Source organism: Drosophila virilis, chromosome 3, assembly GCF_030788295.1.
Source record: "Drosophila virilis strain 15010-1051.87 chromosome 3, Dvir_AGI_RSII-ME, whole genome shotgun sequence".
In the NCBI taxonomy this organism is placed as follows: domain Eukaryota; kingdom Metazoa; phylum Arthropoda; class Insecta; order Diptera; family Drosophilidae; genus Drosophila; species Drosophila virilis.
Genome location: NC_091545.1, coordinates 8,508,379 through 8,535,210, shown reverse-complemented (window position 1 = coordinate 8,535,210; position 26,832 = coordinate 8,508,379). Strand labels below are relative to the sequence as shown.

The following is a 26,832-nucleotide window of genomic DNA, read 5'->3' as shown; positions in this document are numbered from 1 at the left end:
TACAGTGGCAACGCTGGGCGTTGCTCAAACCGCAACTGCATTCATCGCCTAGTGATGGGCACTGCGCACGACTTCAATTAGCAAAGTCGCACTAATTGCATCGAGTTAATATATGTGCCGGCTACTAATTAATGTTTAAACTCATTCAGAAAGGTAAAAGTGGTCAATTCTTGTGAGGAAACCCCGTAGAAAGTTGCAACAAAGTTGCCACAAATAACAGTTATTTCATAAATGTGTTTTTTAGAAGGCATACCGGTAAGTTTACAGCATGTGCTGTCACGTTTTTTATTACAACAAATAACTAGCATCTAGATATTAGTGCCAAATAGTGGTAAAAAGTTAGCTTATTCAATTTCAATGATGGCGCCCGCCTTGGCCAACGCCTCCTTCAGCTTCTCGGCTTCCTCTTTCGTAACGTCCTCCTTGACAATGGTCGGCGCACTCTCCACAAACTTCTTGGCCTGCACCAGATTCATGCCCTCGAGCAGATTCTTCACCTCCTTAATTAGCGCCACCTTTTGCTTCTCATCGAACTTGATCATCTTCACCTTGAACGAGGTTTGTACTTTCTTGGGCGCCGCCTCCTCCTCATCATCGGCAGCAGCCGCACGCGCGGGGCCGGCGGCAGCGAACTGGGGCGCAAATGCAGTCTCTGGCAGATTCAGTTTTTGTTTCAGCAGCGTGCTCAGTTCGGCCACCTCGAGCAGATTAAGCGCGGCTATATTGTTGACGATACTGTCCAGCTTTGGGTTGGGTGGCTTGGCGACACCTTCCGGCACGGGTGGCACGAGTTTCTCAGCTGCTGCAGCTGCGGCCGGAGCAGCAGCACTGTACTGACGTTGAACATGGATTTGGCGTCTAAGTTGACGCAGCACAAGGCGTGTGATTTGCATTTTGTGTTCAGCTGGCAATGAGAAACATGATTTAAGTTAGCCAAACATCTAAATATGAATCTATTTCCATTTACTTGTGTTTTTCTAATGGGCAAATGCCGCAGAGGGTTATGTGAGCACTAGTGATGGAAGTTTACCGAAAAAGGGCAATAGACGCACAGCTGTTCGTGCTCCAGACTCTGTTATCGATGCGGGCAGTGTTACCCTATTAAATAATTGAACTATCGAGATTTCAAATAGACAGCTAAAAATAATAGCTTGGTAAATGTAGCTTTTTTTGGTCAGATCTGGCTGCTTTCAAATACATATATGCTTGCTAACCTAATACTGGGCTATTATTGAAAAACATTTGTTAAAAATTCAATATACAATTTTTATTTTCGGCAGGTATATCCATTAATTATTAGGCCCTTATATAAGCTGTTACGTTTAAACACTATAAACCTTGACATAATCAATTGTCAGCTGTGCCTGATCTAGCCACTGATCCTGCTTTGTCTTAAAAGTGTTCCAAAAATCGCTCATGGCTCGAGGATCTGCCTCATGCCAAGGCTTATCTGGGTCGTAATAGAACTCATTGAATCCTGCAACGCCTAAGCCAAAGGTCAAATAGAATTCCTGATCAAAGGGCGCAATGCCAGTGCCCTTCTCCAGCTCATCCGCATTTGGCAGCCTTTTATTGGCAACGCTCGTCTCGCTGAATGCGCCAGTCTCACTGCCCTTGGTGCACAGCTCCTGTCCATCCACGAACCACTTGAGCTGCCGTGGCGTCCACTCCAGCGTATAGTTGTGGAAGCTCTCGCTCCAATCGTCGCTGCTGCTGCTGGAGCCTAGCCTGTGGCACAGCTTGGTGGAACGCAACGGCTCCTGAGCATTGAGCAATGCTCCGGCATAAAGGTCCAGTTGTCCCCCAGTCGTTTGTCGGGCATAGGCAATGCGCAACTGACCAGACTGATAGTCGTCTTTGCCGTAAGCATGGGCCTTGGGCTGTAGCCATAGCTGGGGCACCAGGTATTTGGCCCGCGGCATCTTGGCGCGCACCTCGACCCGTCCGTATTTGAAGGAGAAGCTCTTCTTGGTGGAGAACTGTGCGGACACTAGTGGGGGCAGCTTGTCCGGCCTGTTCCTGGCATCACGGACACAGTCCGCAGTGCCCTTTTCGCCAGTGCATTCGCTTCCCAGATCCAACTTAGAGTCCAAACTTTGTTTGTACAAGCGTTTCGTTGAAAAGGGCTTCAGCACAACCTTTCCATTGACCAGGCTCAACGTATCGGGTGCATCATTCGTGTATATGTTAAACTCATAATCGGGAACGCCAGAGAAACGATGCTCCAGCAGCCATTTGGCCGGATCCAGCCTGCCAGCGTTAAATTCCTCCACAAAAATAAGTTGGCTAACGCAACGAGTCGGCACGCCGTTCACATGCGTCTTGGGAGGATCACAAGCGCCGAACCTAATGTCGAAATCTGGGTCTCCCGTGAATGGAGTTGTTGTTCGCGGTGGTGACGCAGTCGTTGAAACGGGCGACGGCGTGCTGCCACTGAATGCATTTACCGCGAAAGCGCCATCATCTTCGCGATAACCCAGGCCGTTGTAGATAACGTAGGTCCAATAGTATAGAACGTCGCCTGGTTTTAGCTCGGCCTGGCGATCTCGGAAAGTCCAACGTCCGTTTTTCATCTTGACAATGTCACGTGCCCAAGTGCCTGCCTCCAGACCTTCCATCTCCTCATTCAGTTTGCCATGGAAGGCGAACAGCGTAATGCCCTCCTCGTGCGGTATGGATACCTCAAAGCCTTTCGGGTAGAACACCTCAATTTTAGCCTTGGGCACCTTGTAGCCACTGGCCAGGGCCAGTAGCAGCAGGAAAAACCCACAGAAAACAAAGCGCAAGCCGTGCGACATGACGGCGTTGAGAATAACAAATGCGCACAAAGCTCAAATAAAGAATCTTGAGTAGAGTCGCTTATCAAAAAACCGGTCTTATTTGTTAGTGTACATACTATCACTAGCACGGTCGTGATTCTTTTTAATGTGTTTCCCTATGAAAAGATCAACCGGTATGAGAACGGCAATGGATATGTTTAATTGCATTACATATAGTATATATTGAACATTTCAAGTTGTACGTGCGTTTGTGTGTGTATCTAATTTTAATTGTAATAAATCGATTTTTGAATACGCAAACGCGCGCGCTGTCTATCGTTTCAGTGTGGCCACATCGATAAATAAAGATCGAAGTAGGCGACGAAACAGCTGTAAAAAGCTTACTGTAAAATGTTTAGTTGCAGGTCGACTGCTTGTCTGAGCAGCTATCGTAGTTGTCTAGGAAAACTTGTATAAAAATTACACAAAAACCCACAAAAAAAATATAAAATAAGAATTATGTACATAAATTAGTGAAAAATATCTGACACAGCTTTTTCTAGTGGGGTAACAACAAAAGGGTGCACATATATTTTGTATACACATATTACACAAAGGCCAAAACCTAAAGAACAACATCGCTGACAATCGCGCGCGCGTGTGTGTTGCAAACGACATCCATAAGACGCAGCTGATGTTTGTGCAGTTTTTTGTATACCTGAAACAATAGTGGCACAGGAACGTTGTTGGCGTTGTTATTGTAAGTAGCGCTCTTTTATGTAATTCGCTTGTTTTCTTGTATTCTGCTTTCGTTGCTGGCAATGCAATGCGGCGTAGTGTTGCCAGATGATTCAACTCATTTACATATAGTATATAATAGTGTAATATATTTATGTAATGCATAAATGCAATTGTTATCCGTAATTCATTCAGTTGCATTTTATTGTTTGAATTACATTATAAATATATCGATATATCGGCATAAATTGCAATAATGCACAACGGCAACGCTGCACTCCGAGCAGCTGTCGTTTCTGTTGTTGTTGTTGGGCTGTCAGCAAAGCACGAAACACCGTATGAAAGCAAAACAACCGAAGATGATTGATTTTTCGTCGTGCGCGCTTGAGTTTGTGTCGGAAAAGTAGGCGACGAGTACGACAAAACAAGCTTGTGAAAAGCTGGCAGCAGTGAAAATTTTTAGAATTCAGTCTCACAATCGTCGCGCTAGCGAGCGGACGGAGCTGTTCGAAAATTAACAAAAAAAAAAAAAAACAAATTAATTTCATTGGATACTAAGCTTCAAATTCTAGTGTAAACATTATGTGTTTTCTTAAAACCAAAATTTCTAGTGTAATTTAAATTTTTTGTATGAAGGGAAAATCGTGTGCTGTTGTGCGTGTGTTTAATTGTTTGTTATTCTGTAATGTGTGCACTAAGTGAGATAAAATCATGAACAACAACAACTCGGTATCAAATGTCGCGTTGAAGTTTTTAAATGAAAATAAATGCTAAAGCTGCTTGAAACTCTCGCATCGTTTACATAAAAGGAAGAAAAAATTCGCTGCCGCAGCAAAGGAATTTTTGCTGCTGCTGTTGCAGAAAATAAAAAAAAAAAAAACAAAAAAAAAATACATAGTGCCATATACGTCACACATAACAGCGCGAGTGTGAGTGAGACGGCCTGCCTGCCTACACCCCCGGAAATGTAACGCACGCACACAAACGCAAAAGAAAAACTTGCACCTGAAAGTTTTCGTGTCGTCGTGTCGTGTTTTCGTCGTCAACCTTCGTGCTCGCTCGTGCGTCGTTGCAACAACTGCCGACGAGGCCAAAGCGAAATTCTAAGTACAAAAGGTTAGTGTTATTAGCGCTACAATATTAATCGGTTGTAGGGTCGCGGCGGGGGCGGGTAAAAGATATAAAAAAGCAATTTTCAGTTTTCGACTCGCCTCGTTTGCACCTGTCAAAATGTCACTTGATATTTAACTATATCTGTGCGCAGCATTTGGCCTAATTTCATGCGGATGACAGCGCAACCCCGAAGCAGGGTTGCCTTTTTCTCTGTTGTGCGTAACCAATTGAAATTGGGGCACTGGCGAACGGAACGACGAGCGTCGAAACGAGCGTCGACGGCAGCGAAACAGTTGAGCAAAGCAAACACCGTAATAACCCCTAAATCTCAGGCCAGCTCTCGCACGCGCCCCCCCTCCCTTTTGGTTCGTCCATAGAGAGCAAAGAGTAGAGAAAAACGCTCGCCTATTTGGCCCAGTTACTAAATCTAATTGCAGACGTGTGATAATACAAATTCTTTTGAGCATTCTACAGCACTAGCAAAAAGAAAACAAAATTTCATTTGTTCAAAGTACCTTCAAGCAGATAAATTTGTTTGCACAAACACACATACACCCACACGCATGCACGCACACACACACATGCATACACACGCACACATGCAAGCGTGCAGCACTTCGCTCTCCCAGACATAACGCGCCACATTTGCGCTCTCTTGTGGATTCTGCTGCTGCCTGAGCCAAGCTGTCTATGCTTTTGGCGGCACTTTACATATGTTTTTCCGTGTGCGAGTGCGTATGTGTCTGTAACGAGTGCGTGTGTGTGTGCGTGCCAGGATGGGGGGCGTTACTGTCATTGTTATTGCTCGGCCTCTGCCTGCATCGTTGCTGTAATTCCGAGTTACTTGCTTGTTTTTTTTTTGGGGGGTCGCTCTGCTCTCGTTTGTGGGACAAATTTATGTATTGATTATGCTCTTATACCCTTTCAGCAGAAACTGTATGCGCTTTGCCATGATTCCCATTTAGGTAAATGTACAGCCAGCTAAGCGCCTTTCTATGCGATTTTCATGATTCCCATTTAGTAAATGCCCAGCCTCATGCTAAGCGCCCTTCTATGCGATTTTCATGATTCCCATTTATATAAATGTACAGCAAACTTCTAATGCCTAGCCGCCTTTCTATGCGATTTTCATAATTTCCATTTAGGTAAATGCGCGGCCTCGTGCTTAGCGCTTTTCTATACGATTTTCATGATTCCCAATTATGCTGCCGTTGTAAACGCCATTTACTAAATTTCTGTGCATATGTACATAGGCTTTGGTAGGGCAACTGCGGACAGCTGTCTACGCCTCAGCGCACATATTCATTGGCAAAACAATTTTGTTGCCGTTGTCTCTTTGCATTTAACTAATTAAACGTCCCACTGCCCCCGTGGTTCGGCTTGTTTTACAACAATCGGCGTTTTCCGGTGACAAGTTCCAATTTCAGAGTGAAATGCGTGCATAGAGCTTCCGAGAGATTGGACCACCATATGGTAAACGGGGTAACACGAGTATTTGAGCTCTCCAGCTCTATATGGAATATTTGAGCTCTCCAGTTCTAGCTGGAAGAGCTGCGCCACAAATTTCAGAGCATGTTTCTCTCTATTGCTCATGCCCAGCACTACTTTGTTTTTATCAAGCGATTTATTGTTGCTATTATTGAACAATTGAAGAACAAGCAAGGCGCATTTAATGGGCACTTTTATCAACCATTTGGTTGTGTTGCGATAAAACGTGCACTGATAGTAAATTTGTATGGACATTAAAATTGGCAACGCGGCCGTCACAACCAAATGCAATTAGATGGATGGTCAGTGCTGTGAGTGGAGCTAATGGGAACGATATCTCGTAATATTCCAAAATAGTAAAACATTGCAGTCCAGAATTCGAACCAGTTTCTTCCCCTGTCACTAATCCGTGCACTCTGCAGTTGCCTATAGAAAAAAAATGTATTAAAAATTCCACCAGCGATGACTATTTTGTGATTCCCCTTATATTTCGATAATATGCGAAATGAGAAATTGCCAACATCAAACGGCGCAGCAATAGATAAAATATTAATTTATAAATAGCCAAAAAAAAGTAGTATTTATTGTCGAATAGTCTCTGTCAAGTAGTTGCTGTGTTATTCTTTGTTATTTTTGATGTTTCTTGTGTTGCTTTTTGTTTATTTTTAAACGCAATTACGTGCGGAACCATTTGACATTTTCGAAAAGCGGGCGTACAGAAATATGATAAACTAATCGCATGACGTGTACCTAGCTATGTCTTATATATATTTTCCATTCCACTTTCATGTGCCGTCTTTGTTGTTCTGTCTTTTTGCTGTCGTTGTGTCTGATTGATGTTTTGGATACATTCTCTGGTGGCCCACATTTAATGTAGGCTAAGGCAACGCAACGCCCGTCGACGCAGCTCATCAAGTGCAGCCGTACAAAGCCATTAATAGTCGGTGCGGGCACCATGGACTCGCTTAAATTACCAAAAGGTTCGTAGAGGAGAGCCAGAAGAGGGTGTGAAGGAGAAACTAAACGAATTTTCTCTACCCTTTAACCACCTTTACAGGCAGCAGCGCCAATAGCAGCGCCAGCGGCAGCAACAGCAATCTATCTGGCTCGGCGTCCACATCGGTCGTCGGTAGCCTGGCAACAACACCCACATCGGCGGTGCCGGCAACAGTGCCAACCACAATTAAGACACCGCCCGGCCTAAGCAGCAGCACGCCCATCGCGGTGCGTTTTAATGCCAACCAGGAGTCGCTGGACGACATACTCCATTCGTTTCATCAAAGCACGCATCAGCAGCCGCAGCAGCAACAGCAGCAGCACAGCCACAGTCCCAGCGGCGGGATCAGTGGCGGGGGCGATGCCTCGCCCACCTTGATGGGCATTAAGAACAATGGCGCTCTGGGCATGATGGTCAATCCCTGTGACTCGCATTCGCTCTCCAGCAGCCCCTCACAGCAGCAGCAACAGCAACAGCAGCAGCAGCAACAGCAGCAGCAACATCTGCATCAACATCAACAGCAGCAACAGCAAGCCGCAGCACTTTTTGGCGTAAGTATTCGATTACTTTGTAAATGTGCATCCAACTGTTTATCGATAATTGGCGCACACTAAAAGGAGCTAATGTGAGTGAAGAGAATATTCGCTTTCTGGCTCAGTTTGGGCAACGAAGGCAATGAAAGTGGAGTCAAGCATATAAACTTCAGTTATCTGTACTATTCTATGTAAAATGGATTAAATACATTAGGTACCTTAATCTATATTAGCTTCAGAAATCGGGAATTCAGTATACAGAAATATTTTTTCATAGTATTTTATTTTGATATGCCCTTTGTTTCAAAGGCAATAAATTCGAATAGACTTTAATCCATTGCTGATATTATATAGTGGATGCTTCCACTTAATAGAAGAATCTGATCAAAAGTAATATATATTTTATTTTGGTATGCTTTCTATCTAAATGTATAATTCCCTGATCCAAACGGATATTAATTCATTGAATTCGATACATTGAATCGGAATTCCTCTATATAATATTTTATATCCTTAAGGGATATCAATTCATCGGAATTTTCAAAAGAACTGTTATATCATTTGGGCATTACCAATCGTTAAATTTCCCTGTAAAATTATATCGAAAATAGTACATATATTAGAAGCTAATACTTATTTTTTCCCTATTCAAAAGTAAGATTTCATAATAGATTCATTGGCGCAATCTTTTTCCCATAGTGTATTTGGTCTTCGCTATATGGTTCATCACCATTCCTTCTGGGTATTGTTTCTTAATACCGTTATCAGCAGTCGGCTGGCAGCGTGATTCATTTTGATTTGTCACACTGCTCGCCTTAGTCGCGGTTAGTGAGGCACTAAGCGGTTGGACTAAACATCCAGTCTGGCGTGCGGCAATGGTTAATTAGCATTTAGCATTTAGTTGCTTAAATTAGTGTCATATTTATATGATTTGCGATCACAGTAGTTTTCACTTTTTAGCGGAATTTATTTTTGTTTTCGTTTCTCGTTATCTGACAGTCGGCCAGTCAGCTGTGCGGGGATTTATTTTCGTGAGCCTCACGCTAGTGTCAGACAAATTTATTTGAATTTCCGAGCATCTATTTTTGTGTGTGCCAAAAAAGAAAAAAGATAGAAAAAATAAACGCTCGACAGATGTGCTGTTGCTGATATTCGATTGCAAAATCATTTTGGCAATAGCATTACTCATTGTTGCAAAATGTTTCGCCCTTCTGACCCGCTCTCTCTCTCTATTTATGCAACACAGAACGAGGAGGTGAATCTGCGCAACAACTATCTGCAAGGTGCAGGCGGAGCCGGTGCTGGCAGCGGAGGCTTCTTCAATCGCAAGAGGTGAGTGTCTGACAGCAAACTAGAAATCTTTACATCCTAACACACAGAGCCTGACATACCGAATTTATTGTTTGATAAACCCCCTTGTATACGTTCCTATTGTTGTTGTTGTTGCTATTACATGTGCGCCATGCAAATTTGCATATCTGCCAAATTGAATTAATACACTCATCTACATACCCACACACACACACACACACACACACACACACACACGAGTTTCACATACAAAATTCCCCGTTGTGCAGCTGTTGATTTCTGCTGCTTTGTTTATTTTTGTGATGCCCCATTGGAAGCTGCCTTTTAAATTATTGGCAGGCTACTTTAGAGATCTGGCAGCCCGCAATACATGTATATTCACCACAGCATTAAGTTGGCTGCGATTGGAATGTAAATGCGTAATCAAATAACTTCATACGCATGACAAATGCGTTTACTAATGAAAAATGTGCTTTGCTTTTACACGTAATGTTAATTTTAATTAATATCTGCCTGCCATTTTATGGTGCGTGCGTGCTAATCGTCAATTTGTTGCACTTCGGAAATTTGCACGCGTTGCTTGCGCAGCCAACTTCACGTTGTTCCCCTTACCCGATTGGGCGACAGTGTTCAAAAGCGTCAACAGCCTGTTGCGCACACTTGCAGCACGAGTTCGTTGACCGAAAGTTTGAAGTTTGCGACTTTGATTTTTTTTTTTGCCTATTTGCTGTACTTGTGAATTTTTAATGCATTCGCCGCCTACCGGCCATAAAGCATGTTGACTGCCGGTTTTAAAGCGTGCGAGCAGCCCCGCCCTCTGCTCGTGTGCGCGAGTCTGTAAAGTGCACTACGGCAGCAACTGGGCTTTGTTTATGTCGCATGTATGCAGCAACTCTACTATATATATATAAAATGCACTCACATTTCTGTACAGTTGCAAGTACGTCTAGAACTTTGCTGTTTCAAGTGCTGAGCCGCCCCCGTCTGGGTCTTGGTCGTTTTGTGTGTGGGCAAACCTGCGTCTGGTCTCTGACGTATTTGCCTTTTTTTACATTTAAAATATTGAAAATGTGCTGTGTCTGGGCGCTAACCAGAATGCTTAATGCTTTAAGCTTGACTTTTATTGATTTTCGTGCATTTGCTGTCGGCTTTTCGATTTGCCTGCCAATCAAATATGAAATCTTTGCCTTTTTGAGCGTTCTTCCGTTCAGCTTTTTCATTTCCTTTGGCATTTCTTTTTTCCGATATAAACTTATTACTTGCTGCTAATTGCATTTTGTAATTGCATTTTCCAACACTGGCAATATCGTTACGTCTTGCTGGCGCGTGCGACACCTGCGTGGCTCGAATGCAGGCCTTGCTTATCAGGCAGACACACGCCGTCAAAGTAACTACCAACCAACCACCACCGACTCAGAGCCTACCCCGCCTTTTTTTATATATTTTTTTTTATCTTTTTACACTTGTACACGTTTCTGCATGCTATACATTCGCATCATCATTATCATCATCGTCATCTGCAGCAGACAACATCAACAGCATCCGACTCGCCATCCTCATTAATGGCCGCCCCCCTCAACTCAATTTAAATCCCAGCCGCCTTTGCGTTATGGCAACGTCGCAGACCTTTTCTGAAATTACAAATTTTCCATGTCTGGGCATGGCCGTACAGTTTGGCAGCCACTGTGCTTTGTCAATCAATTAGCGTGGCCGTGCGAGTGGCAGCAACAGCAAGAGCAAGAGCGACAACAACAAGAGCGTAGCAAATTATACAAATTTGAACTAGTTTCGATATCCATTAGCATTAGCCTTAACATCCCACACCCCTCTGTTAACCCATTGCCGCCCAATGTGCGTGTTATTGCCATGTTTTCAATTTGTTATTCTGGGCCGTCTTTTAAAAGAGCTTAGAGGTTTAAGAAATTGTTGTAGCAATGTATGTGTATGTGTGTGTGTATCGTTTATCGTTATCGTTATCGTTATCGCAACAACTAAAAATAATAATAATAAAAAAAAAACGCAAACAAACCGTGTGCAGTGTCAAGTGTTTGGAATTTCGTTTGAAATATGTTTTAAAAGCGCGTGCACAGTGCGTTTAAAACTGGGCGAAACAGTGCTGCCAAAACTGCTCGAATTACAAAAACCAGCCAGCGCATCTCTAACTGTTCATATATGATTGGATATTACGAAACAGCCACTAGCACCACCCAAAAATGAGACATCCACACCATTAAACCACAGCAGCAACAAAAACCAAAAACAAAAGCATTATTACCAGCAACCACAACAAGTATCCTACACCACCACCACCACCACCACCAAAACCACCAACCACCACCACCACAGCCACCACCACCAGAACCAAACCACCAAACAAAAACAACAGCAACAACATCGATATTGCCGCAACAGCAACAACCAAAAATCGACGTTATAAACAAACCCGGAGAAGGGAGCAATTTATTGAGATTTTACTTTGGCTTCAATTAGTTCAATTAGGGCTTAGATAACTTCTGCTTAAAAGACAACCACGCCCAGTGTAACAAATATTAATGTACATTCCATAAATTCCATAAATTTCTTTGAATTTATCCTTTTCATTTTGAACGCTGGGCGGCAATGTTTATAAAAATGAACCTTTTAGAGCATACACCAAAAAAAAAAAAACTAATGCCATTTTTTATCTATCCCTATCCGAAACATAATTTGAAGCAAATCTTTGAACAAATTGCTCCTTTTTATAATATCCAAATAATCTATAATGACAAATGAATACCCTGCAAAAGCACCTCAAATTCCAAACTTGTAAACGCCTCTTCATCTCTGTTACCTTCCCTGCAGCTGCAGCGGTCTGCCGCCCAATCTCAATCTCAACAAGCCGCCGCCCCAGCTACAGCAGCAACAGCAACAGCAACATCAACAGCAGCTATCGCCCAATTTGAGTGCACTGCATCATCATCAGCACCAGCAGCAGCAGCAGCAACAGCAGCAGCGGGATGGAGGTGGTGCACATAGTCCCTCCTCGCCGGGTGGTGGCGGCGGCGGCGGTGGATCGCCGTATAATGGCTCTCAGGCGGGCTGCAGCAGCGGCGGCATCTCGCCCATACCGCCCATGTCCATGCCGGGTGTCTCGCCCAAATATAGACGAAGCATATCCTTTCCCATCAAGGGCAATTCGCCAACAGCGCTCTATGGCTGCGCCGGCTCACACCTGGACGGCATGGGCGGAGCCGGTCCAGGACCCGGTCCTGGCCACATGAATATACCCACGCTCTCCATTGGCAATGGCGGCGGCGGAGGCATGGGCACAGCTGGCGCCACAGGCGGCGGCGATGCGCCCTATCTGGGCAGTAATTACGGCAACATGATGACGGCCAATGGGCAGCTGCATCACGTGCAAGGGGGCAACGTGGGCATGGAGAACACTCTCAGTGATTATATGCGCGGCATGTCGCTGGGCGGCGGAGCTGGTGGCGACAACATGGTTATGATGAACGAGCGCATGCGCAGCCTGGCCGGCGGCGGCGGCGGCGTGGTCGGACCGAAGCACTTGAGCGAGGCTGATGCCATGGCCATAGCTGCGGGCAATGATCCAACGGTCTACTTGAATGCACTGAAGATGGGCTCACCGTCGCGCCTGTCGCCTCATTCGCCACACTCGCCCATCCCGGGCGGCAATGGGGGCAACGCTGGCGATGGCACGGCACGCTTCTCCCGGAAAGTGTTTGTTGGCGGCCTGCCGCCGGACATTGATGAGGACGAGATAACCACATCGTTTCGTCGCTTTGGACCGCTCGTGGTTGACTGGCCGCATAAGGCCGAGTCCAAGTCGTATTTTCCGCCCAAGGGCTATGCATTTCTGCTGTTCCAGGACGAAAGCAGCGTGCAGCAGCTAATTGATTCGTGCATTACGGACGAGGACAAACTATATCTGTGCGTCTCCTCGCCCACCATCAAGGACAAGGCGGTGCAAATAAGACCCTGGCGTCTGGCCGATGCCGATTATGTACTGGATGCGACCATGTCTCTGGATCCGCGCAAGACCGTCTTTGTGGGCGGTGTGCCGCGACCACTGAAGGCCTTCGAGCTGGCCATGATCATGGATCGCCTGTATGGCGGCGTCTGTTATGCGGGCATCGATACCGATCCCGAGCTCAAATATCCCAAGGGCGCCGGCCGTGTTGCCTTCTCGAATCAGCAGAGCTACATAGCAGCCATATCGGCGCGCTTCGTCCAGCTGCAGCACGGCGACATTGACAAGCGGGTGGAGGTGAAGCCCTATGTGCTGGACGATCAGATGTGCGACGAGTGCGAGGGACAGCGTTGCGGCGGCAAGTTTGCGCCGTTCTTCTGCGCGAATGTGACCTGTCTGCAGTATTACTGCGAGCACTGCTGGGCGGTAATACATTCCCGTCCGGGCCGGGAGTATCACAAGCCGCTGGTCAAGGAGGGTGCCGACCGGCCGCGTGCGGTGCCCTTTCGCTGGTGTTAACGGCGGCGCTGGTAGGCCGCGCTGCATGATGAGAGACGCCAACAGAGAGAGCAACGACATCGGTTGTTGGACGCAGCGCTGGCAGTGCCCAGATTACTTACCAATACACATCACCAGCAGGCGCCGGAGCGGCAGGAGCGACAGGAGCGCCAGGATAGGCATGATCGTGGACACCAACAACACGAGCGGCCGCAATCGGAGAGTGAAGGACGCGAGAGACGTGCACAGCGCCGGAGAAAGTTGTAATTAGTATATAAGGCAAGCACACAAACGCACGGATACACTCACTAAAAATGACACAGATACACACACACAGACACATACACACAAAACACACGGGCCAAGGCGAGGCTAAAGTAGATCTAACCCAAGAATAGTCACAACACAAGGTGCAATAGCGCCAGGGCCTCGAGCACAGGCTTCAGTCTGCTTGCCAGCCCTGGGCAACAGCCAAGAGGCGGCCCATTAATGGGCGAACATTTCTGGGCAACACACTCGCCAAAAAAAAAAACAGCATAGTTTTAGTTGTAATTTATTTCAACAAGCCCCCCTTTTGGAATCTGAGTTTTCTTTTGGAAGACGCATGCACAGTATTTTTTGTACTTTATTTTAATCGTTTTTTTTTTTTCTATATATATATACATACGAAACAATTAAGGAAGAATTGCATAGGTGAAACACAATAATATTGCCATCTAAAAGAACGCCAAGACCACCAACAAGAATGAGTTGACATCATCTATCAGCCAAATATCCTCGCAAGACAGACAACTAGTATATAGCACTAAATGTATACCATATCTTAACCAGAGACTAGTCTAAAATTATAAATGAGCTCGTGATGTAATTTTCTTGAAGTGTGCGTCATCAGGAAAGCAACCAAATCGCGAACCCCAAGTTCCTAAACCTTAGCAGAATCTTTTGAAGTCGGAAGAGTTTGTGGCTTCCAATTCGAATCTAATCAAAATTTATGTGATTAGATATTTTATATTTTTGAAAAATGCAACTGCATTTCAATGAAATATCGAAATCATTTGTGTCGAATTGACATTAATTATTAAAAACAAATCGTTTTTTTAAAGAGGCAGAAACAACAAGCTTTACACGCTTTTTGTTTTGTTTTTGTTTTTTCAATCTTAAGAATTGTTGCCACAATACAACACAATATTTAAGTTAGAGATCAAAAACCCAACAATTTAAGTTGCATTTTGTTGTTAAAAAGCACACGAATATACGACATATATAAGCAATATATATCTTGTCTAAGATTGCAATTATATATATGTTTTCCAAATAGTATTGTTGCAACATGTTTTTACCAACAACGTGCCATTTCAAATCAGAGTTTAAATATCCAAATGACCCACACACACTAAATCGACTAACAACTAATTATATATATATATATATTATTTTAATTGGTGATTAAGTAATTTTCGCGGCTTAAGCTCAGGAAAATCGTATATATTTGAAATTTTCTTAACCATATATGTTGAATATATACGATTTTGAATTAATTTATTACTATGCTTGCTACCACAATTACGTTGCATGTGAAAATCGTACGAGTAAACAAATCAATGACTAAATATATATATATATATATTTATTTATATATGTATATTCCACACACTCTAGATATCCCGACATAGAATAAACAAATCAGCTGGAATATTTAAAATTAATCAGTTACACAATATTATTAACAAGAATAATCGAAATGCATTTTTGGGATACCCTTAAATCGGTCGAATACATTTCTACACTACGATTTTTACATGCCACGTGATTCGATTTTCACACTTGCTCGGGACAACAGCAATCGAAAGGATGTTGAGCCGATAAATCGATAATTATCGATTATCGATTATACACAATGATTACGCAATTTGTTAATAACAATCCTGGCGATTTATGTGCTCATTTCTGGTTAGAGCCTAGTCAGCATACACTCCTACATTTACGCCCACAAATTACAAACCCTACGACAAGATTTCAAATTCCCACACACACACATCCACACACACACACCCACACACAGCTACACCTACGCACACTATTAAATGCTGCTATTACACGGAAGAACTTTGTTAAAATTAAACAAAAAATGCGTCATTAAATAAAAATAATTATTTGTTAACTATGCAAAAACAAAAAAAAAAGTCAAATTAACTTGTGTTCAGTATTATGTTTTTTGTTGTATTTTATGTCACACTGTTTGCCTTAGTTATTTATTTACTTTAGTAAGTTGTTTAAAATTTCAATTTGCCGAGCGTGTTGCTAGCTGGAAATAAAAAGCGAAACACAAATAACATATATATCTTAAAACAATTTAAACCATGTGTAACACGTTTTTATACATATATAATATATATACGAGTAAATGCATGAACTCTTTAAATATTTAACAAAAATATAATAGACATCTTTTTATATAGAAATTTTTGTATAAACTGTTTTTTAGTCAAAGGTGAGAAACAAAAACCAAAATGCAAATTTAATACGAACCACAACATACATATATAAACTGAATTCTGAATACATACTTTTGTGCAATACTAATTCGTAAATAATTTAATACAATATAATTAATTATATATATATATACATATATACCTATATGTTAATTGCGCTATACATACTTATATATAATATGTAATATTACTGAAATGGCAAACGCGTAACCAAAACTAGCTTAAACCAAAATATTACCAAAAAAAAAAAGACCCGAAATAATGCTGTATTTGTGCAAGGCTCAGAGTAAAATATCGTATTTCCGTTGACTGTAAAAACCGAATATATCTGAAAAGCTTTTGGTCTATAAACCGAGGCATTAAACGTTTATAGTGTAATATATATATAACTCGATTCTCAAACCTTTTAAATATGTAGACCTTAAAAAAAATACAACAAAAAAAAAGAGAGAAATTAGTAAAAAAAACCTTTTTGATTTTCCAATTTATATACGAAATCTTTTGCTACATAAGAATGCTTAAGAATGCATGTTTAAAGAGGCACTTCGAGGCGAAAACAAAATACGATATTTTTTCTATACTACAAGACAAGTACTACAAAAAATATAAAATTACAAAACCAAAACCAAACCAAAACATATTTGAGTAACAGTCGCTTTGGACTTTTAAATGTGTATGTATATTAATAAACGATAGTCAAATCTATTAGCAAATTTTTGCTCGCGCTTTGTTTACATAAACGAAACCAAAAAAAAAACTAAACTAAACGAAACCTTAAACTCAAAAGTCACAAACATGTAATTAAAGTCGATCGGTTGGCACTTTCAAGTTAATAGCAATTTTCTAGAATTTTTATATTACAATTAACAAAACTGAAAGAAATAAAAGTATGGCATACATATGACGTCATATGTTATTCTATATACATTAAACATATGTCCTATATATATATATATATATATTTTTGAAACTGCATAATTAGAGGACTTGAAGCGTTTGTTTGTTTAAAAAATAAAAAAACTTGTTAGCTAATTGACATTAACTGTATTGAAACCAAACAAAAAAAGGAAAAAATATTCTAACCATAAAAAAAATTAACAATTTGCAGCCTGCTCTTTGTAGTGTAAATGTTTTATGCAAATATTTTAAACAAATTGTGTGCTAAAACATGAATGTAATGAAATGCTAGTCCTTTAAACAAGGCATCTGAAATATGTGTGTAAAAACCAAACAAAATGGCGGTTGGCAAAGGCCGTGGCACATAACGGTAACAATGTGTAATGAGGATGTTTTTTAAATGTAGTGAAATTCAATATTTTATAGATTTTTATACTTTTATAAACATATACTTTATACTTTAACTGTTAAACACTCTACAAAATGACGCAAAAATGTAAACTTATTTAAATATGCTAAAACAAAACAAAACAAAAAAAAACAAATACAAAACTATTAAATGGAAATATTTTACATATGCTACTAAAAAGAGAGAAATAATTGTAAAAAAAAAAAAAAAAAATAAATAAACTCTTGAAACAATTGTAAGCAAACGCTCAACGTTTTGGCAAAAACTGGAATCTTGTGTAGCGTGCTATATATAATTAATATAATATAAATAGGTATGAATTGTTTGTTATTTAAGTATTCCAAATGTAAAGGCAAAACGAGCAGCACGATGATGAAGAAGAAGCAGAAGAAGATTGAGTCAAAGACATTTGCGTTTATAGAGAATCTTTTTATACGCCCTTTCGAAAGCAGCCATCAAGACTATTATCTATATTGTTTTTAGTTTTATACAAATTTTGTTATACAAATTGTAAGTCAATACTTATACTTATAGATTATCAATGTTTTTTTATTTGTTATTATTGATTTTTGGTAACATTTTATACGACAGAAGCTAGTGTTATATTTTGTATGCGTAGCTCTTAAAAATTATATACATATATATATTTATATATATATTTTTATATGTTTTGTAGTTTGTAGTTGCTTGTAGCTTTAGTCGATTGCGTTGATACACTTTTATACCTTGTTTTATTATTTTTCTATATATATATATATATATATATATATATTTGTATATTTAAAGGAGAATATGTATAGAAATATTTGATATATGAAATTTATACAAAACCTTTTGCTATAACATAATAAATGAACATCAAGTAAATTGTGTTTGTTTCTTTTTTTTTGTTGTTTACTTTTTATCTATATAAAGTATTGTAAATACATTAAATATATTAACTATTAGTTACACATGCATAAAACTAATATACTTAAACGATACAAAAAAGACTACAAAAAAGTATTGGAACTTGAACTTATTATTAAATATTTAATATATGTTTATTCAAATTGGTCAATATGTGTTTTGATACCAAAATATGAACAACAACAAGAATTATATGAAATTTACACGTAGTACAATTGATGAAATTTATGAACGTAATATCTATGTATTTTTTGAAAACCACAAAAAAAAACAACTTGAAATCTTGCTTCAAGTAATTGCTACAAATAATAAAAAAAAATATATATATATATATAAATTAAATATGAACAAAAGTATAATAACTAAAATTCTGCTTAGTGCACTTTGCATTCCTGAGCCGCGTTTTGTTTACGAACTATTTCAATATGCAGAAGGAGTAATAATAAAAAATATAAAAAAATTGGCTTAGAAATTACTATTAAAGGTTAAAAATTAGTGAAAACGATTAGCCCTTATGATTTGTTATTAAATAAATTGATATTATTTTTTGAGTATTTTCATAGCACAATTTATGTACAGTTTTTCGTTTGTAGCTAGTTAAAGAAACGGTAGACGACGGTTGAGAAGTGAAATTCTTTTAAATAGACAATTTTTTAACTAAAATCCTTGAACGAAAAAAAAAAAACTAAACCCAATTAACTTTACATTTTGAATGCTAATTGGAGAAAGCTTTGATCGACAACAAAAAAAAAAACACATACAAGGTTATATAAACAACAATTTGGTACCTTTTTAAACTTATTAAAGAATTTTACAACAATTAAAAAAATCGGAATGATTGAGAAAAAGTAGCCTGTAAAGCGAGTGTCAAGCACACGCTCTTCCATTTTAATTTTGTGCGTATACGTAATGTGTGCAGCATATAAGATTTAGTCCTTCGATGTAACTAAAATTGAGCGCCCTTAATAATGAATTCCTTTTAGCTAAATATTCAGAAATACAAGCAAGAGCATATAATTTTTTAGCATTATACAATTCAAAACAAAAACAAAACCACAACAAAAACCAAAAGTATAAATATGATTAGTAAAACCTAAAGCAAAGTTGGCAAATAGAAAAAACCAAAAAAAAAAAAAAAACTATATAGTAAACCAAATAAATATATATATGTATATGTATATATATACATTATATATGAAGCGTATGCAAATTTAGCGAAATATTCCATATTTTATAGTCATTTTCAATAAACGTAATTTTTTAATTTTTACAAAATTCAAGTTGGAAAAAATGCAAAAAAAAAACGCAAAAAAAAGTATTTGTAGTTTTCTAAATCAAAAAAAAATATATAAAAATGAAACTCTCAATTTCCAATCATGTTTTTCCTCCAGACGTTGCGAAACGTTCTCCAATTGACAGATAAACAGTTAAATGTCCAACCCAAAAAAAAAAAACGTAATGCAAAATCTATATATATATATATATATATATATATACTTGAATAGGAGCTAATTAGAGACCCCATATGATATTTGTCATGTGCAAAAACCAAATTACCAAGTTAAACCAAAATACATACATACCAACTAGAGACATATGCAACAAAACTCCAGTTAAAGAAACTCAACAAAAACTAAATCGAAGTCGAAACTAAAATATCAGCAGTACTCCAATGCAATATTAAACAAAAACGAAAACAAAAACATAAGCGAAAAAAAAAAAACAGAAAACCAAACAAATCAACATTGAATAATTAATGGGAAATATGTAAAACCGTAACGAATGAAAAATACATGTACGATTATATACACAAAATATATTCCAATACCTTTTCTAAGGCAATCCAAAGCGGAGGGCGCCCCAAAATAATATAAAGTAACAAAAAAAAAAAAAAAATAAATAAAAAAATAAAAAAAAAAAATACAGACAGGTTATATAGAACAAATGAAAAATAAAACATATATCTTCATTCAAATAAATAAAAGTAACTTTTCTGGAATAATTAAAAAAAATGCTCTTGTATTTATTAATAGCTGAATTCCTTTGAAGTCTGGCTTAGACCCGGTAAATTTGTTCTTGAATAACTTTTAAGCGAGATGGATTTTGTATCATATTTTTTTTTTTGAAAATATATATATTTCGTAATCAAGTGAAAGCTGTTAAGCCCGAAATGGTCAAAGTCCGGAATTGGTTCATTGAACTAAATTTTGAACCAGTTCCATAATTTTCTATGGAGTCAATTTTAGTGCCGCATCCTGTGTGGATATGCAATTGAACCAGGTTCATGAACCGGAACAGTGTCACTTTTGCTTGTGTTTGCGTCTCTGGGTTAAAAATGTCTCTTACCATATTTATTTTATTTTTTAGATGGCTGGTTTCCGGTTCAAACCAACTCCCTGCCTTTAGGTTCAATTCGTGGAACTATTTGGTATATTATTATACAAATTTTAATGAAATTAAATTTATTTATTTATTAATGAATTATTATATGATTGCCCGTTCTACTGAGAATATTGCAAATTGTAGATATTCTCACATAGAATTTGCGGGCTACAGCTAATGGGCATATTTTAAATTTGGTTTTGGGTTCTTAAGACTGGGGTCCAAATTGACCAACAATAATTTAATAAAATATTTATTTAAATACAATTTAGTAAAGCGTGGCCCTTAAATTCACCCTTACGGTCATGTTATAGCCAAATTTGCTGGCCGAACTTTTCTAAACAAATGAAACAAAAAAATATATATATATATCAAAAGTATTTGTAAAAGATCCGGTTCGGTTCGCTTTTTAGTTCGACATTTATTTTAGTTTGGCTCGGCTTACGTCAAAAAAATAAGCTGGAGTTGCGATTTTGTAATTATTTGCTAAGCAACCAAATGTGACAATCAAATAACTGACATGTTTATATCGAATATTGCTTTTACACTTACAGGTCGGGCAGCATCGAAGGGGTTTCGCCGACCTCTAGTGGTCCCACTCTAATCTCAGCGCTGTCAAGCAGCGTGACAGCTGCTGGTGGCATTGACAGCAACAGTAGCGCTTCGGTGGGCACCTGGAAGCTGATCAAGGGCAAGGTGTCGCAGACCATTGAAGAGATCAAATCGTCCAAGCATCACGCTTCAGTTATACCCGTCATTGTGGCCGAGTCAACGACTGGCACCACAGTGGGCTGGACCAACGACGGTGACTCGGACACGGAGTGCGTCACGATCAATACGACGGTAAGCGAGGAGCAGCATCTGACCATTGAGAGGCAGCACAACTCCGACTCGGACCCGGAGATTGAGTTGGTCGACAGCAGCAGCCTGGGCAGCGGCGACATTAGCGCCGCGGCTGCACTTTCCACAGAAGGCTCGCGTCTGCGCCGTGGAATTGCGCACATCAAGTCCAGGGTAAAGGCCAAGCAACAGGCAGCCGCCATGAGTAAGAAGGAGAGGGAGAGCAGCGCTCCGAATGCGCCGTCAAGCATACGTGGCGGCTTTTTGCGCCGACGCAACAACAATGCGGAGGCGAACAGCGAAGGGGCCACAGGCAGTGGCCAGCAGGCCGAGCAGCCCAAGCCGATGCATCAGAGCGCATCCGCTCCAGAAATTCCCATAGTCAGTGGCAAGGCCAAGCGCGGCATATTGCTGGCCCACAAGGATGTGGAAATTGAGTCTGGCGTGGAGATGCACGAGGACATGGCACCGCCGAGCGGCAGTCAAGTGTTTTCGGATGCACAGCCGGGCAGTGTCCAGTTTTCAGACGTTGACACCGTCAGGGAACGAAGTTTTGTTCTTGAACTGCCGCTGAACAACTCAAGCAATCCCCTGGAGGAGTCGTTGCAAAGGAGATCCTTGGTCGCCAATGTGCCCCTTCGGAACAACCTAAACGCGTCGGGCTTCTCGCTCTGGAGCACACTGAGCGCCGCCAGCTCCATCAATTGGCGTGCCGGTGCCGTCAGTCAGCCGATGCTGGCTGTGGGCAGCCTAGTTGCGCTAACTGTGCTGCCACTGCCCGAATTCTGGCGCGGTGTTCTGGCCACCGTTATGTTCATCGCAGGAGTGAACTATTGCAGCCACTACATAAGCTGGTTATTTGAGAACCTTGTGCTGGGCACACATCCGGAGCGTCGGCCCTTTCAGATACCCAACTACGATGGCATGCCCATTTGCGAGATACCTGCCGTGGAGGAGCACAAGACGATTAAGAGCTATGCGGGCTGGATGAACGAGCTGGATAGCTATGATCCCGCTACGTTCTCTTTTGCCATGACGCGAGCCATCTATATACGCCTCGACGGCACGAATCTAAAGATATCCGGCACAAATGCACGCATACCTAAGCGGCGCATGTGGAACGAGAAGCCCATCGATCGGGCCAAGGTTCTGTTTCTCGATCATCGCTCCTACGATTTGCGCGACGCTCGCGTCGAGCTGCTGCCCATGGGCCTGGCCAGAAAGCGGTGAGTTCTTGATCAGATAACTTGGCTTGGATGTTGCGGGACTAAATCTTTTCACTTGCAGCTTCTTTAATCGCAAATATCCAATCCAGCTAATTGTAAAGAACGCCTGCACTGGCTATTATACACCCATGGAGGATGCTGATCCAACGGAGGGCACGTCTCGCGCAACTAGCGTCACGCCCACCCAGGCCAATGAGACCCTGAAATCCGTTGAGTTTGGCACCACAGTTATGCTCGCCGATGTAGGTTCAGATCGGATAACTATATATGTGATGCTTAACCCCCCCTCCTGCCTTCTCTTTTTTTGCAGCTGCGCCAGCTGCATCATTCCATAACGCCCGATAAGGAAGTGCGGGACATAACCATACCATGCGGGGACGAGGTGCGTCTGCTGATGTTTGCGCGCTGCGATCGCGAGAAGGAGGATTGGTATCGTCGCTTCATGGCGGCCAGCAGAGGCTGCGTCCACGAGTCGGAGCTGCAGGTGCCCATGGCGCATTATGTGGAGGATACAGATCTGCAGGCGATTGCCGCCCAGCAGGCCATCAATCTAACAAGGGGTTTTCCCAAGGTGTGCAAATTCAAGCGTAGCTCTGTTTCAATTCTTGACGTAACTTAATTGCAGGCGCGCTTCAAGGAAGGCGAAGACGGCTCCATGACTTCGCTGATTAATGATGACAATACCGGGGCCAATACGCCCGATACGCTGGACGAAGCAATCGACGAGGATCCGACGACAGACCCACAAAAAGATGGCTATGAGGGCCTTATCATGAACTCAGACGTCGCACGAAATCCGCCGGAATATGTAAAATTCATGACGGTCTACCAGGTAGCCATAATCACAATAGGTCCAGCCCTTCCTTGACTTTCGTTTTTGCCTGGCTTTTGATTTCTATGATTTTTCCCTTATGATATTCTTTTTGTACTCGTAGAACGCTTGCAATCAAAGCCAGATTCCCGTTTGCCGTAATCTCAATTATAATGCACAGAGTTCTGGGTCAAATCGCCGAAGAGTAGGTTATATTTTGTTTATTTCTTAATTTAATTGCAACATTAGCCAAATGTAGATAAATATACCCAAGTCTGGGCTCTCGTTTAAGTGCTTGGCTTATACTTCTGATGATTTTATAGAATCGCCGTGCCAGACGACAGGAACACGAGCTGTGGAAGGGCATTAATCAGTCTCTATTTCTGGGCCCGTCCGGCAGTGTCGTCTGGGCGAATGTGTTGTTTGGTCGCTGCCTGTTTAGCTGCCTGCATAATCCTGGACTGCAAATAAAGATTCAGGAATTCATGCAAAAGAAACTCAACTCCATAAAGGTCAGTGCCCGCTGCAATCGCTGCTCTCAGTTCTTTCCACTCAATTGATGCTGTTTCGCATTTTGTAGCTGCCCAGCTTTATGGAGGAGGTCATCATCACGAACATCTATTTGGGCAAATCGCCCATGCTGGTCCATCGCATATCGCAGCCCATGCTGGACGAGCGCGGCATTTGGCTGGACGCGGATGTCACCTATGAGGGCTTGGCCCACATTACGGTTACCACCAAGCTGAATCTGCTGCGCGTGCGCAGCAAACCGAAGACATCTCCCGCCAACGCGGATGCAGCTGGAACGTCACAAGATCCAAATGTGGAGGGGCGCAGTGCGCCCGATGAGCTTCAGCCGGATGGCAGCAATTCCATCTTTGACAGCGATGCTGAGAGTACGGGTGGCTCCTCGTCGGATTCGGAAGCTTCGCAGCCAGGCGCACCTGTTGAGAATGCAAACAATGCCGAGTAGGTGCCTCAACTGTGTAAATCTAAAATCTAAATCTAAGCCCCACCCGTTTGCAGGTTCTTCCAGAATTCGCCGGGCAATGCTCGGCGCATTTTCAAGATTGTGGATCGCATTGCCACCTCCAATTTGTTTCAGTATGCCACGGAGCTGCCGTACGTGCAGCGCGCCATGGAGAACATGAACGCGAACATAACGCTGCGTGTGGAGCTGAAGGGCATGGTGGCACGCGGCACACTGAATATACCGCCGCCGCCGTCGGATCGCGTCTGGCTATGCTTCCGGGGGCCGCCGCGTCTGTGGATATCGACGAAGCCGCAAGTTGGCGATAAGTCGGTGGATTGGTCCATTGTTACGAATGTGATTGAGAGCAAGTTGTGCGAGGCGGTCAATAAGTTTTTGGTCTATCCGAATATGGTCGATTTCTCGATACCATTCCTGGCCAAGCCCAACTACGGCGATGAGCCGCCTATGTCGTAACTTTTGGCTAATTATAATAATTCCAGTTGAAATTTTTGTAAACATATTTACAACTGAGCTTTTCTAAAAAGTGATTTACCCAAGGCTTATTTTCGTTTTCCGATCTCGCTCCAAGTGTTATTTAGAAGTACTTAGCGATAACCGAACAAAAAATTCCATGTGACAGATTTGAAGCGCTTTTTTTTCCATACACTCTGCAACAAGCAACTTCAAACTCACAGACAGCCCATAGGATTTTTTTTATCTTCACTTTATAGACATACCAAAAATAAATTTTCTATTTTGTATATTCACATACAGCTGAGGATCTGTTGTGATTTATTATTCTGCAGGCGATGCAAGCTGTTGCTCCTTCAAGTCTTTACGCAAAGTATTCCAAAAGCATAATGCAGGCACATAGCTCCTAATCTAAGTATGTAAATACATACTCTAACTATATACATATATATCTCTTTTTACTGCAACAACAACAATATATATATATATATATATATGCCTAGTTATTTAAGTCTATTCCAAGCTACTTCTCTAAGCATGCGTGTGAATTTCAAATGCTTGTCCAAAGCAAAAAAAAAAAAAGTATTTATATTTGGTGTGGTGTTTAACTCAATTTTATATTCACTTAAGTAAACTACGTATGGAACATAAACATTCGCCAAAGGATAAATATTCCGAACATGAACAAACTCTTATATCATTTTACAAGGCTGGCCGAAGAACACGAATAGGGTCGTAAAATATGATCAATTTTTTCCAAATGAAAACAAATAATAGTTAAGCTAAAGTACGAGTATATATTTTATGTAACAGAATAAACAAATAAATGAATGGCTATTTATCCATTAACTCGGTTAATGTCGCTTTTTTATGCCTGCTCCAATTTATTGGTCCAGTTAAAGTCAAATGATTTAAAGATTTGTTAAACTTTTATTCGATGTTTATTTATTTTCATTTTTTAAATTCAAATTCGAAAATTTTCAGAATTATACATTTGAAATTTGTTGTATTTTGGAATTTATTTTCACTTCATTTTTTTTATAATTCGGATTTTAGTTTTTCAGTTGGGGGCCTTTTTGCTTCAAAAGTACATTAAGTAAACTACAGACATACGTGTTTATAATATGCATTAATTATAGTTATATATATATATATATATATGTATGTATGTATGTGTATGTATAATGTGTATGTAAACGTGTATACATATATAATTCAAAAATGTACAACATTCATTTTTAACAAAAGGTATAAACACGATGCATTCGCCGCGCTCGCTCGATACGTGTAGTTAAAAAACTTGAATATAGCCATAGCAAACAATTAAAATTAGAACTTAAACATAGAAGACTTACGTTCTAATACACATAGTACAACTTCAATATATATTGAAAATCGCATTTGCCGATTTCATTTAGATGTGTTTAATTATTTCAAATTTATTATATATATTTTGACTTCAAAATCTTTTCTTCTTTTATTTTTTTATTTTTTATTTTCTTTATTATACGTTCTTGTGATGTATTTGAGTGGTTTTTTGCTGCAAAGAGTCACTTTTGCAAAATTTTTAATGAAATACGACTAAAAAACTCTATAATTAATACAAATATGCATGTGGGTGTGTATGTATATAGTAGAATACTACTTAAGAACTAAAACTGCTATCAAAACAGATTTTCTTCATTCACAAATAAATATGCGTAGCATTTTTTTTTCTTCATATTTTCTTTCTCATAAAAACATCGTCCACTCTTCTCGTGTCTGGTGGCAATTTTTGAGCAACATTTGTTTTAAATATTTGTTAAACTTTCATTTCGGGTTTCCTTTTATTTATATTTGCGTAGAGTAGAAGTGTGTGTGTGTGTGTGTGTGAGTTTGGGGGAAAATGCATTTGAAATTTGAGCGTATCTCAATGTTCGTTGGGGTTATTTTTGTTGTTTTCTTTAATTTGTATTTCTTAGCTATTTGCGTTTGCCATTCACTGTTTTGTTGTTTTACCCACAATAAGC

At 40.5% G+C, this 26,832-nt stretch overlaps 3 protein-coding genes across 8 annotated transcripts; 1 reads left to right on the top strand and 2 right to left on the bottom strand.

The window, feature by feature from the left end:
- The first annotated feature begins 114 nt into the window (after positions 1 to 114).
- LOC6623573 (translational regulator orb2) lies at positions 115 to 25,672 on the top strand. 6 transcript variants are annotated; one of them, XM_070208302.1, is made up of 12 exons: positions 116 to 255; positions 6,976 to 7,078; positions 7,156 to 7,646; positions 8,875 to 8,960; positions 21,057 to 22,568; positions 22,630 to 22,810; positions 22,879 to 23,139; positions 23,194 to 23,400; positions 23,504 to 23,584; positions 23,703 to 23,891; positions 23,960 to 24,348; positions 24,406 to 25,672. In XM_070208302.1, the coding sequence occupies exons 1-12, from the start codon at positions 232 to 234 to the stop codon at positions 24,824 to 24,826; spliced, it is 3,945 nt and encodes a 1,314-aa protein (XP_070064403.1). In that variant the 5' UTR covers positions 116 to 231; the 3' UTR covers positions 24,827 to 25,672. The 6 variants fall into 6 exon arrangements, with proteins under 6 accessions (XP_032290758.2, XP_070064403.1, XP_032290759.2 ...); XM_015175377.3 differs by lacking the exon at positions 116 to 255 and adding an exon at positions 3,185 to 3,519; XM_015175378.3 differs by lacking the exon at positions 116 to 255 and adding an exon at positions 3,859 to 4,613.
- Positions 257 to 1,111, bottom strand: mRpL12 (mitochondrial ribosomal protein L12). The gene is made up of 2 exons (XM_002046761.4): positions 968 to 1,111; positions 257 to 904 (listed from the first exon to the last, which is right to left on the bottom strand). Exon 2 carries the CDS (start codon positions 891 to 893, stop codon positions 345 to 347), a length of 549 nt encoding a protein of 182 aa, XP_002046797.1. The 5' UTR covers positions 894 to 904; positions 968 to 1,111; the 3' UTR covers positions 257 to 344.
- GNBP3 (Gram-negative bacteria binding protein 3) lies at positions 1,242 to 2,819 on the bottom strand. The gene has a single exon (XM_002046760.4). It carries the CDS (start codon positions 2,796 to 2,798, stop codon positions 1,323 to 1,325), a length of 1,476 nt encoding a protein of 491 aa, XP_002046796.1. The 5' UTR covers positions 2,799 to 2,819; the 3' UTR covers positions 1,242 to 1,322.
- Positions 25,673 to 26,832: the final 1,160 nt, after the last annotated feature.